The following is a 12,233-nucleotide window of genomic DNA, read 5'->3' as shown; positions in this document are numbered from 1 at the left end:
CTCAGCTCACTGCAAACTGCCTCCTGGGTTCAAGTGATTCTTGTGCCTCAGTCTCCTGAGTAGGCATGCACCAACACGCCCGGCTAATTTTTGTATTTGGTTTCACCATGTTGGCCAAGCTGGTTTTGAACTCCTAACCTCAAGTGATCCACCCACCTGGACCTCCCAAAGTGCTAGGATTACAGGCATGAGCCACCGTGCCCGGCCACTTTCTTAATCACTTGATTGAGCTATCATTCATATGCCGCCAAGTTTATCTGTTTAGAGTGTACAATTCAGTGGTTTTTAGTATACTCACAAAGTTGTGCAACCATCCCTGCCATCTAATTCCAGAACATTGTCATCACCCCCAAAAGAAACCCCACCAGTAAGCAGTCACCGCTTATCACCGGTATCTCCCCACTCTACCAGCCCTAGGCAAGCACGAATCCGCTTCCTGTCTCTATAGATCTGCCTGTTCTGGAACCTACGGTATGTGATCTTTGCTGGCTGTCTCCTTTCACTTGGCATAATGTTTTTGCACTTAACCCATGCCGTAGCATGTATCGGCACTTCGTTTCTTTTTCCAGTTGAATAACATCTCATTGTTTGGATAGACACATCACATTTCGTTTATCCATTCATCAGCAGATAGACATTCGAGTTGTTTCCACATTTTGGCTGCATGAATCATGCTGCTATGCACATTCCTGTGCAAGTATGTGCAAACATATATTTGTGTTTCTTCTTCCTTAAGTAGAAACCTCGGAGTAGAACTGCTGAGTCATATGGTAACTTGAGATTTAACATTTTGAGGAACTCCCAAACTATTTTACAAAGCAATTGCAGCATTTCACATGGTAATATTTGAGGGATCTAATTTCTCCATGTCCTTGCCAACAGTTACTGTTGTCTTTTTTATTCTAGCTTTGTAAGTGGGTGTGAAGTGGTATTTCATTGTGGTTTTGATTTGCATTTTGCTAATGACTACTGATGTGGAACATCTTTTCATGCATTTACTAGCTCTGTGTACCTCTTCTTTGGAGAGATGTATATTCAGATCTTTTGACTATTTCTAAATTGATTTATTTGCATTTTATTATTGAAATGGAAGTGTTCTTTATTTTAAGATCTGAGGCCTAAAGAATATTACTTTAATGATAATTTTATATCCTTCCTATTTCTGAATTCTTCTGTATTTGTATCAGTTACAGCTATAATTCTCTTGGGATTTCATCTGCAAACAGGAAGAATTTTACCTCTTTATTTCCAATTCTCAGGCCTCTAATTGTTTTTCTTGTCTAATTAGCTAACGCCTAAAATACATTTTTTTTTGAGACAGGGTCTTGCTCTGTTGCCCAGGCTGGAGTGCAGTGGTGTGATTTCAGCTCACTACAACCTCCGCCTCCTGGGTTCAAGCGATTCTCTTCCCTCAGCCTCCTGAGTAGCTGGGATTACAGGTGCACGCCACCACGCCCGGCTAATTTTTGTATTTTTAGTAGAGATGGGGTTTCACCATGTTGGTCAGGCTGGTCTCGAATTCCTGACCTTGTGATCTGCCCACCTCGGCCTCCCAAAGTGTTGGGATTACAGGCATGAGCCATCGTGCCCGGCCAAATACATTGTTAAATAGTAGTAGAGATTGTGGACATTTTGCCTTATTTATGATTTTAGCAGGAATGCTTTCAGCATCCTATCAACTTAAAAATGGATGTTATCACTGACAACTGGGATTTTCTTTATCTTGTTGCTGCTGTATTTTCTATATTCTTTATTATATCTTTTCTTAACACTTTATTTTATAAAAGTTTTTCAGTCTGTTTTTAGCACATCTGTTTTATAAATTTTCAGTGTGTGTATGTGTGTGTGTGTGTGTGTGTAGCTCTGTTTTTCTTTAAAGGCAAAATCATTAGAAATGCAGGAACCCTTTTGACTTCCTTCTTTCATGATGTCAGGGCTAAAAAGTTTCAGTAAATAATGGCTTCTTTAAAAAAAAATCCAACCAAAAAAAACTTGAGAGGCATCTGAGTGGTACGCTGTCTGCATGACTTCCAAGGCTTCTTTTGTAAACAGAACACGTTACTGCTCAGTGGGTATGAAAAACCAGAGAAAAAAAGAGATGAGTTTGACAGGAGATTCCTCAGAGAACCAGAAGCTCTACTGCAAACTAAATAATGCAAACTTATTTAAGCTTTGATATACTTTTTGCCTCATTTCAAGTAAGAATGTTTTAAAGAGATAATGTGTTTTTGAAAACGAGAAGAATTTTTTTTGTGAAGTTTTCTTTACCTTGGTCCACTGCTATTATTACAGCAGAACTAGATGATGTCTATAGTAGCTCGCTGTGTTTTAGGAATTTTCAGTAAAAGAAGACCCACGGCCAGATACATTTGGGTAAAATTTTGAGTGATAAAGAGAAAACTTACTAGAAAGGAAAAAAAACTTTATATTCAAGAAAACAAGAATCAGCATGCCTTCCCTTATAACACTAAATACTGGAAGGCCTTACAGCAAAATGTTGAGAAAGATTCACAAGTACTTAGAAAACAAATTGCCATTTACCTTTCTCGAAAATTGACTTGACTATGTATATTAATATGGATAAATCTCAAAAGTGTGGTAAAAAAAAAAAGGAAATTCACTACTTAAACAGTTGAAGTTTGCTCTGTACTTTTCCCATCTCATTTCTTCCTCTCTTTACCCTAGAGAGAGCCACCATTTTTAACTTACTGTTTACCATTCCAATTCATAGTTATGCTACTATATTATATTCATAAATGTATTTTTAAACATAGTATAAATGTAATTATGTAACATATATTGCTTTGTAATTTGTTTTTTGTCCCTCTAGCATATGAATTTATTTATTTCTGAGACAAGGTCTCACTCTGTTGCCCAGGCTGGAGTGCAGTAGCATGATCATAGCTCACTGCAGCCTTGAACTGGGTTCAAGTGATCCTTCCGCCTCAGCTTCTAGAGTAGCTGGGACTACAGGCACATGCCACCATGCCTGGCTCACTTTTTTTTTTTTTTTTTCAGTGGAGACATGGTCTTGCTATGTTGCCTCAGCTAGTCTCGAACTCCTGGGCTCAAGCAATCTTTCTGCCTTGGCCTCCCAAAGTGCTGGGATTAGAGGCGTGAGCCACCATGCCTAACCTATTTATTTGTTTAGTTTTGTTTTTCTAGTATATGAATCTAAATGCTGTATGGTAGTGGATTGTATAACTATACCACAGTATATTCATCCATTCTCCTGTCTATGCCCTTTAGAACCATTTTCAATTTTTCTCACTCAGATGAATGCTGTAGTGAATCCTCTCATACGTGTCTCCTTTTATTGCAGGGGTCTGAGAAGTTTTTCCAGGGTATAAGTTTTCCTTTTCTTTCTTTTTTTCTTTTTTTTGTTTTTCAGACAGAGTCTCACTCTGTTACACACAATGGAGTGCAATGGCACAATATAATTCACTGCAGCCTCAACCTCCCTGGGCTCCAGCGATCCTCCCACCTCAGCCTCCTGAGTAGCTGGGACTACAGGTGTGTGCCACCATGCCTGGCTAATTTTTGTGTTTTATTTATTTTTTTGAGATGGAGTTTTGCTCTTGTTTGCCTAGGCTGAAGCGCAATGGTGCAATCTCGGCTTACCGAAACCTCTGCCTCCCAGGTTCAAGCGATTCTCCTGCCTCAGCCTCCTGAGTAGCTGGGATTATGGGCATGTGCCACCATGCCTGGTTAATTTTGTATTTTTAGTAGAGATGAGGTTCTCCATGTTGGTAAGGCTGGTTTCCAATTCCCAACCTCAGGTGATCCACCTGCCTTGGCCTCCCAAAGTACTGAGATTACAGGTGTGAGCCACCACGCCCAGCCAATTTTTGTGCTTTTTGTAAAGACGGTGTTTCACCATGTTGCCCAGGCTGTTCTTGAGCTCCTGGGCTCTGGTGATCTGCCAGGGTACAGGTTTTAAAAGGGTGTATATTTAACTTTCATTTTTCTGATCCTTGTTGGTAGGAAATACAAGCAGATTATTTTCTGTTCCATTTCATTTGCTGACTCTTTTGGTTCTTATTTATTAATGTATTTTAATGTTCTTTATCCTGGATATGAATTACTTGTTAATTGCACTGTAACTATCTTATCTGAGTATGTTTTATCTTTTCGTTTTATTTTTAGTATCTTTTGTTAAACATATTTTAAGAATAGCTTTATTAAGATATAATTTGGCTGGCCTGATGGCTCACACCTATAATCCCAGCACTTTAGAAGGCTGAAGCAGGCAGATCACCTGAGGTCAGGAGTTCGAGACCTGTCTGGCCAACATGGAGAAACCCCATCTCTACTAAAAATACAAAAATTAGCTGGGCGTAGTGGTGCGTGCCTGTAATCCCAGCTACTTGTGAGGCTGAGGCAGGAGAGTCACTGGAACCCGGGAGGCTTAAGTTGCAGTGAGCCGAGATCGCACCACTGCGCTCCAGCCTGGGTGACAGAGCAAGATTCCACTGCAAAAAAAAAAAAAAAAAAGATATGATTTGCATACTATACAAGTTGCCAAATTGAACCGTATAATTCCATGGCTTTTAGTATATTTACAGAGTGGTATAACTATTGCCATGATGTTGGAACATTTCATCATCCCTGGAAAGAACTCTACACATTAGCAGTAACTCCATCTTCCTTACTCATAGGCAACTGCTAATCTACTTTCTGTCTCTTTGAATTTACCTATTCTGGACGTTTCATGTAAGTGGAATAATAAAATATGTGGTCTTTCATATCTAGTTTCTTTCACTTAGCATAATGTTTTCACAGTTCATGCTATATTTTGGCGGTGTCAAGGCTTCATTCTTTTTTTTTTTTTTTTCCGATACAGAGTTTCGCTCTTATTGCCCAGGCTGGAGTGCAATGGTGCGATCTCAGCTCATTGCAGCCTCCATCTCCTGGGTTCAAGTGATTCTCCCACCTCAGCTTCCCAAGTAGCTGGGATCACAAGCATGCACCACCACGCCTGGCTAATTTTTTGTATTTTTTTTTTAGTACAGACGGGGTTTCACCATGTTAACCAGGCTGGTCCTGAACTCCTGACCTCAGGTGATCCGCCCACCTCGGCTTCCCAAAGTGCTGGGTCACTCATTCCCTTTTTTTTTTTCTTTTTTTTTGAGATGGAGTCTCACTGCTGCCCAGGCTGGAGTGCAGTGGCGTAATCTTGGCTCACTGCAACCTCTGCCCTCTGGGTTCAAGTAATTCTCCTGCCTCAGCTTCCTGAGTAGCTGGGATTACAGGTGCCTGCCACCGTGCCTGACTAATTGTTGTATTTTTAGTAGAAACGGGGTTTCACCATGTTGTCCGGGGTGGTCTCGATCTCTTGATCGGCCTGCCTTGTGATCCTCCTGCGTCGGCCTCCCAAAGTGCTGGGATTACAGGCGTGAGCCACCGCACCCAGCTGATTTTTTGTAAAGGTGGGAATTGATTTTTGTACATGGTGCCATGTAGGAATATAAATATATTTTTATATATTTGGATACCAAGCAGGATGACCAATTTTCCTGGTTTGCCTAGGGTTTTCAGGTTTTCTGGGCTGTGGGACTTTTCAGTGCTAAAACTGAGAAAATCCTATCAGTGGGGATGAGTTGGTACCCAAACACCAAGTATCCTGCTATTTACTGAATAGTTCATTTTCTCCTTTGCTGATGCCACTTTTGTCACGTGTTGGTAAGGTTTTCTAGATTTATTGTCTTTCACTGATGTTAAAACGATAGGGTGTATTTTTGGACTAATTATGAATAACATTACTTTTGAAAGAAAATTTTCTTATAATAATTTTTTCTAAGAAAGTCTGAATTATTTGATTTGTCTGTCATTGACATGAGACTGTTTACAGCTTTGGTTTCACACTTTTTTTTTTTTTTTTTTTGAGACGGAGTCTCGCTTTGTCGCCCAGGCTGGAGTGCAGTGGCGCGATCTCGGCTCACTGCAAGCTCCGCCTCCCGGGTTCACGCCATTCTCCCGCCTCAGCCTCCGAGTAGCTGGGACTACAGGCGCCCGCCACCTCGCCCGGCTAGTTTTTTGTATTTTTAGTAGAGACGGGGTTTCACCCTGTTAGCCAGGATGGTCTCGATCTCCTGACCTCGTGATCCACCCGCCTCGGCCTCCCAAAGTGCTGGGATTACAGGCTTGAGCCACCGCGCCCGGCCTGGTTTCACACTTTTTTAACACAAAATTCAGTGCCACATTTTATATCAATATTTGACCCCGTTGTAGCTACGACTGTTACTTGTTTCCTGGGTCTTTCCTCTGGGTTCCCTTTTATCCCTCTGAACTAGGCCCTTTCTTCAGTTCTTTTAGGTTTGCAGGCAATAAACTTGGTTGGCCTTCGTATGTCTGAGAATGTCTTATTTTACCCACACTCTTGAATTATGGTTTGACTTAGTTTTCAGTTACTTTTCTCCAGCACTTTGAAGACATTGCTCCATTGTCTCTTCTACACACACCTAAGTGCTACAGAAGTGTTGGCCACGGTGGTGATGATAGTGTCTAGGTACAGATTATTTTATTTGTCCTACTTGTTACCTATAGGAGGAGCCTGCTCTGGGACATGCCCCGCCCTCTAGCCTTACACTATCCTGGGACAATATGCTGTTCAGGTCAGCATGTCAGCCGCCTCCCCCACCCTGCGCATGAGGCAGCAGAGAAAGGAAGAAGGGGAAGGTTTGAACATCAGCTGGAGTCTCACCTGCACTTGGACATCCTGCACATCTCTAGGAGGATCGTCTCGTTTCTGCACTGAGACCTACTGGCAGAGTGAGAATACAGGCCCCTAAACGCAGTCTGGCCACCACTGGTGTCTTCCTCCTCTAGGGCAGGCCCTGGACACCCACGCATTTCCTCTGCCCACCACCAGCGCCTCTCCTCTGGCTTCCTGCAGAGCTGTCCAGAGTCCTACCAGGGCTGAAGTCTCACCTTGACACTGCCTAGCTCTTGTCAGCCCCGGCCACATGTTTCCTCTTGCTGTGGGAATGAAGAGACCATCAGTATCCGGATCCCCCTGGTGGATGTTCTACTGCTGTGTTCCTTCCACCAGATTGGAACTTCTTGGAAATGAATAGCAGCCTGAGTTGGGCAGGAGCCACCAAACTTCCCCGGGCATTTCATTTTCAACCTCCAATCTCCTTCCCAGGGATCAGTTCTGTTAGTTCCATTTCGCGGTTGGTGATCAGTCCAATATCAGTTTTTCTTCTTTTCCACAGGACAGTGAGGTCTTGGTCTAACTTATTGCCAAGCCTACATAAATTTAGGATGATTTGATTGCTGAAAATGGTTCACAGATTTGGCTGGCACTAAGTACTTTTCATATCCAAGATTCCAAAGATGTAACTTAAAGTTCCCATGATTTTTAGGTGTAAATTATCTCCTTTTCTCCAGACCTTTAACAGCTACTCAAAGGGTCACGGATGTTTTACATCCTTTTTAAAGCAATGACTGCCTGTGTTTCTTTCTCTACCCAGTAAGTTAGCATATATTTTAATATTTGTCTCTATTTGAAACACATATTTTGACATTTCTCTTTATTACAAAACAAAATTTATGAAATGGAAGCAGCAGAAGGTAAAATCCAGGCTCCCTTTACTTCATCGTCCTAACCTTTAAGACCCATCTTAGATCCTAAGCCTTCATCACCCCAGGAGTGCCCCTAGTTCAATTCTTTCTAACCATTTCTGCCCAAATGTTGATAGTCAGTCGTGAACCGCCTGAGGTTGTTCTTTAGTTGTTTAACACACGGTGGCCTGATTTGAGGGATCTGAGCATAAGCCCCTTAAGAGGCAGTCAGATGTAGCCTGTTGTTATTTCTGGGGTGTCCCTCTGTGTCAGGCATATAGTAGTTGCTTAAAAAACACTTACTGAATTAACCGTAAGCTACCACCACTATTCACAGGTGCCACTTCCCAGTCAGGAGCACATTACACTTCCCAGTCAGGGGCACATTAATTAAAAAGTCTGAAACCTTACCATGAGCAGCTACAACAGCAGCACCAGCAGAAGCAGCATGCGTTGGACCCGCGACTCCCCGCTCCGGGCTGGCCTGGGGCGGCGCCTGGTGCGTCCTGGGCGAGGGGCATCTGCCGCTTCCGCATCTCCATCCGCTCTGATCCCATCGGCTGCAAGAGGGAGAGGAACAAAGCGGGAGGGGGTTCCAGCGTTATGAAGGCGTAAGCCCAGGGAGTCAGCTGTCTGGATCATTGAACAGATACAGTGCGACTATATTCAGGTCATTTTTGTTACTTCTCGTAAAATTTAGTGCTTAGAATCTTAGGATCAATTAATGTATCCAACATGTAATGCTTATCCTCTGCCAAGCACTGAGATACATTCCAGGGATAAACTGGCAGATGGAAGGCCCCGCCTTAGGCGCTCACAGTTCAGTAAAGGAGACAGAAACGCACACGCACTGAAGACTCCGCAGGCAGTGCTACGCAGGGCCGTTCCCAGCTCCGGGCATCTCTGTGGCCTGAACCAAAGAGGGGCAGGGATGGTGGCAGCTTCATGACGCTGCCCGTGAGGCCAACACGCAAATATGGGAGGAGGTCAACATGGGAAGGGCGGCCCGGCTAATACAGCAGACTGAGGAGAGGTCAGAAGAGGAGGGGAGTCCTGGAGGCCAGAGTGGCCAGAGTCACGTCTTTCCTAGCTGCGTCACCTTGCAGAAGTGATCGAAATTGGGATGTAGAAGCATTCAGAACCCCGCCTGGTATAGAGTAATTGCTCAATTATTCCCAGGAAGCCAGGCAGGAGAGCCAGACCGTGGCCTGCCCAGACCTGTCTTGCCATACCAGGGACGGTCACCCTCACCTACTTCAGTGGAGGCCAAGCCATACGACACAAAATATCTGTGCCCTTCAGCCTCTGCCCTGTTGTTGGGGACTCCAAGAATGTGAAAGAAGAGAGAGAGAGAAGCAGCAAGAGAAGCAAGAAATTGCTAAGCCCATTTTACGTTGGATACTATCACTTGATGGAGCTAATTGCAAGCTAATATCATGGACACACACATTAAAGAACCATAAACAGGACTTTGGAATTAATTTCTGGATCTATTATTCTATTTCAACATTAGATTTGTCTGTTCCTATTGATTATTACCTAATCCTCTATACTACTGGACTTTGTTCTAATTATTTTATTTATTTTTATTTTTTAAATTATACTTTAAGTTCTGGGATACATGTGCAGAATGTGCAGGTTTGTTACATAGGTATACACGTGCCATGGTGGTTTGCTGCATCCATCAACCCGTCATCTACATTAGGTATTTCTCCTAATGCTATCTCTCCCCTAGCCCCCCACCCCCAGATAGGCCCCAGTGTGTGACGTTCCCCTCCTTGTGTCCATGTGTTCTCATTGTTCAACTCCCACTTATGAGTGAGAACATGCGGTGTTTGGTTTTCTGTTCTTGTGTTAGTTTGCTGAGAATGATGATTTCTAGCTTCATCCATGTTCCTGCAAAGGACATGAACTCATCCTTTTTTATGACTGCATAGTATTCCATGGTGTATATGTGCCACATTTTCTTTATCCAGTCTATCATTGATGGGCATTTGGGTTGGTTCTAAGTCTTTGCTATTGTGAACAGTGCTGCAATAAACATACATGTGCATGTGTCTTTATAGTAGAATGATTTCTAATCCTTTGGGTGTATACTCAGTAATAGGATTGCTAGGTCAAATGGTATTTCTGCTTCTAGATCCTTGAGGAATCGCCACACTGTCTTCCATAATGGTTGAACTAATTCACACTCCCACCAACAGTATAAAAGTGTTCCTATTTCTTCACATCCTCTCCAGCACCTGTTGTTTCCTGACTTTTTAATGATTGCGATTATAACTGGTGTGAGATAGTATCTCATTGTGGTTTTGATTTGCATTTCTCTAATGACCAGTGATGAACTTTTTTTCATATGTTTGTTGGCTGCATAAATGTCTTATTTTGAGAAGTGTCTATTCATATCCTTTGCCCACTTTTTGATGGGGTTGTTTTTTTCTTGTAAATTTAAGTTCCTTGTAGATTCTGGATAATTAGCCTTTTATCAGATGGATAGATTGCAAAAATTTTCTCCCATTCTGTAGGTTGCCTGTTCACTCTGATGGTAGTTTCTTTTGCTGTGCAGAAGTTCTTTGTTTTAATTAGATCCCATGTGTCAATTTTTGCTTTTGTTGCCATTGCTTTTGGTGTTTTAGTCATGAAGTCTTTGCCCATGAGTATGTCCTTAATGGTATTGCCTAGGTTTTCTTCTAGGGTTTTTATGGTTTTAGGTCTTATGTTTAAGTCTTTAATCCATCTTGAGTTAATTTTTGTATAAGGTGTAAGGAAGGGGTCCGATTTCAGTTTTCTGCATATGGTAGCCAGTTTTCCCAACACCATTTATTAAATAGGGAATCCTTTCCCCATTCCTTGTTTTTGTCAGGTTTGTCAAAGATCAGATGGTTGTAGATGTGTGGCGTTATTTCTGAGGCCTCTGTTCTGTTCCATTGGTCTATATATCTGTTTTGGTACCAGTACCATGTTGTTTTGGTTATTGTAGCATCGTAGTATAGTTTAAAGTCAGGTAGCATGATGCCTCCAGCTTCGTTCTTTTTGCTTAGGATTGTCTTGGCTATACAAACTCCATTTTGGTTCCATATGAAATTTAAAGTAGTTTTTCCAATTCCATGAAGAAAGTCAATGGTAGCTTGATGGAGACAGCATTGAATCTATAAATTACTTTGGGCAGTATGGACATTTTCAGGATATTGATTCTTCCTGTCCGTGAGCATGGAATGTTTTTGCATTTGTTTGTGTCCTCTCTTATTTCCTTGAGCAGTGGTTTGTAGTTCTCCTTGAAGAGGTCCTTCACATCCCTTGTAAGTTGTATTCCTAGTATTTTATTCTCTTTGTAGCAATTGTGAATGGGAGTTCAGTCATGATTTGGCTCTCTGTATGTCTATTATTGCTGTATAGGAATGCTTGTGATTTTTGCACATTTTGTATCCTGAGACTTTGCTGAAATTGCTTATCAGCTTAAGGAGATTTGGGGCTGAGACGATGAGGTTTTCTAAATGTACAATCATGTCATCTGCAAACAGAGACAATTTGACTCTCTCTCTTCCTATTTGAATACCATTTATTTCTTTCTCTTGCTTGATTGCCCTGGCCAGAACTTCCAATACTATGTTGAACAGGACTGATGAGAGGAGGCATCCTTGTCTTGTGCCAGTTTTCAAAGGGAATGCCTCCAGCTTTTGCCCATTCAATATGATATTGACTGTGGGTTCGTCATAAATAGCTCTTATTATTTTGAGATACATTCCATCAATACCTAGTTTATTGAGAGTTTTTAGCATGAAGGGGTGTTGAATTTTATCGAAGGCCTTTTCTGCATCTATTGAGATAATTATGTGGTTTTTGTCATTGGTTCTGTTTATGTGATGGATTGTGTTTATTGATTTGCATATATTGAACCAGCCTTGCATCCTAGGGATGAAGCTGACTTGATGGTGGTGGATAAGCTTTTTGATGTGCTGCTGGATTTGGTTTGCCAGTATTTTATTGAGGATGTTCGCATTAATGTTCATCAGGAATATTGGCCTGAAATATTCTTTTTTTGTTGTGTCTCTGCCAGGTTTTGGTATCAGGATGATACTGAAATCAAGTTCCCCTTTTTCTATTGTTTCTATTGTTTGGAATGGTACCAGCTCCTCTTTGTACCTCTGGTAGAATTCAGCTGTGAATCCATATGGTCCTGGGCTTTTCTTTGGTTGGTAGGCTACTAATTACTGCCTCAATTTCAGAACTTGTTATTGGCCTATTCAGGGATTCGACTTCTTCCTGGTTTAGTCTTGGGAGGGTGTACGTGTCCAGGAATTTACCCATTTATTCTAGATTTTCTAGTTTGTTTGTGTGGAGGTGTTTATAATATCCTCTGAGGGTAGTTTATATTTCTGTGGGATCAGTGGTGTTGTTGGCTTTATAATTTTTTTATTGTGTCTATTTGATTCTTCTCTCTTTTCTTCTTTATTCATCTGGATAGTGGTCTATTTCGTTGATCTTTTCAGAAACCAGCTCCTTGATTCATTGATTTCTTTGAAGGATTTTCTGGTGTCTGTAACTCCTTCAGTTCTGCTCTGATCTTAGTTATCTGTTGTCTTCTGCTAGCTTTTGAATTTGTTTGCTCTCGCTTCTCTAGTTCTTTTAATTGTGATGTTAGGGTGTCCATTCTAGATCTTTCCTGCTTT

The 12,233-nt window shown here is 41.8% G+C and overlaps 1 protein-coding gene across 2 annotated transcripts in view; it reads right to left on the bottom strand.

Annotated features, from left to right (window-relative positions):
- Positions 1–12,233, bottom strand: part of RGS20 (regulator of G protein signaling 20) — a 108,142-nt gene that overhangs the window by 9,312 nt on the left and 86,597 nt on the right. For both annotated transcript variants that reach the window (XM_021942320.2, XM_021942319.1), the window contains one exon: positions 7,978–8,126. In XM_021942320.2, the coding sequence (XP_021798012.1) occupies positions 7,978–8,126 (149 nt within the window). The remainder of the gene's footprint in view (positions 1–7,977; positions 8,127–12,233) is intronic.

The sequence above is a fragment of the Papio anubis genome, chromosome 8, assembly GCF_008728515.1.
Source record: "Papio anubis isolate 15944 chromosome 8, Panubis1.0, whole genome shotgun sequence".
Taxonomy (NCBI): Eukaryota; Metazoa; Chordata; class Mammalia; order Primates; family Cercopithecidae; genus Papio; species Papio anubis.
This window is presented reverse-complemented; position numbering and strand designations above follow the sequence as displayed.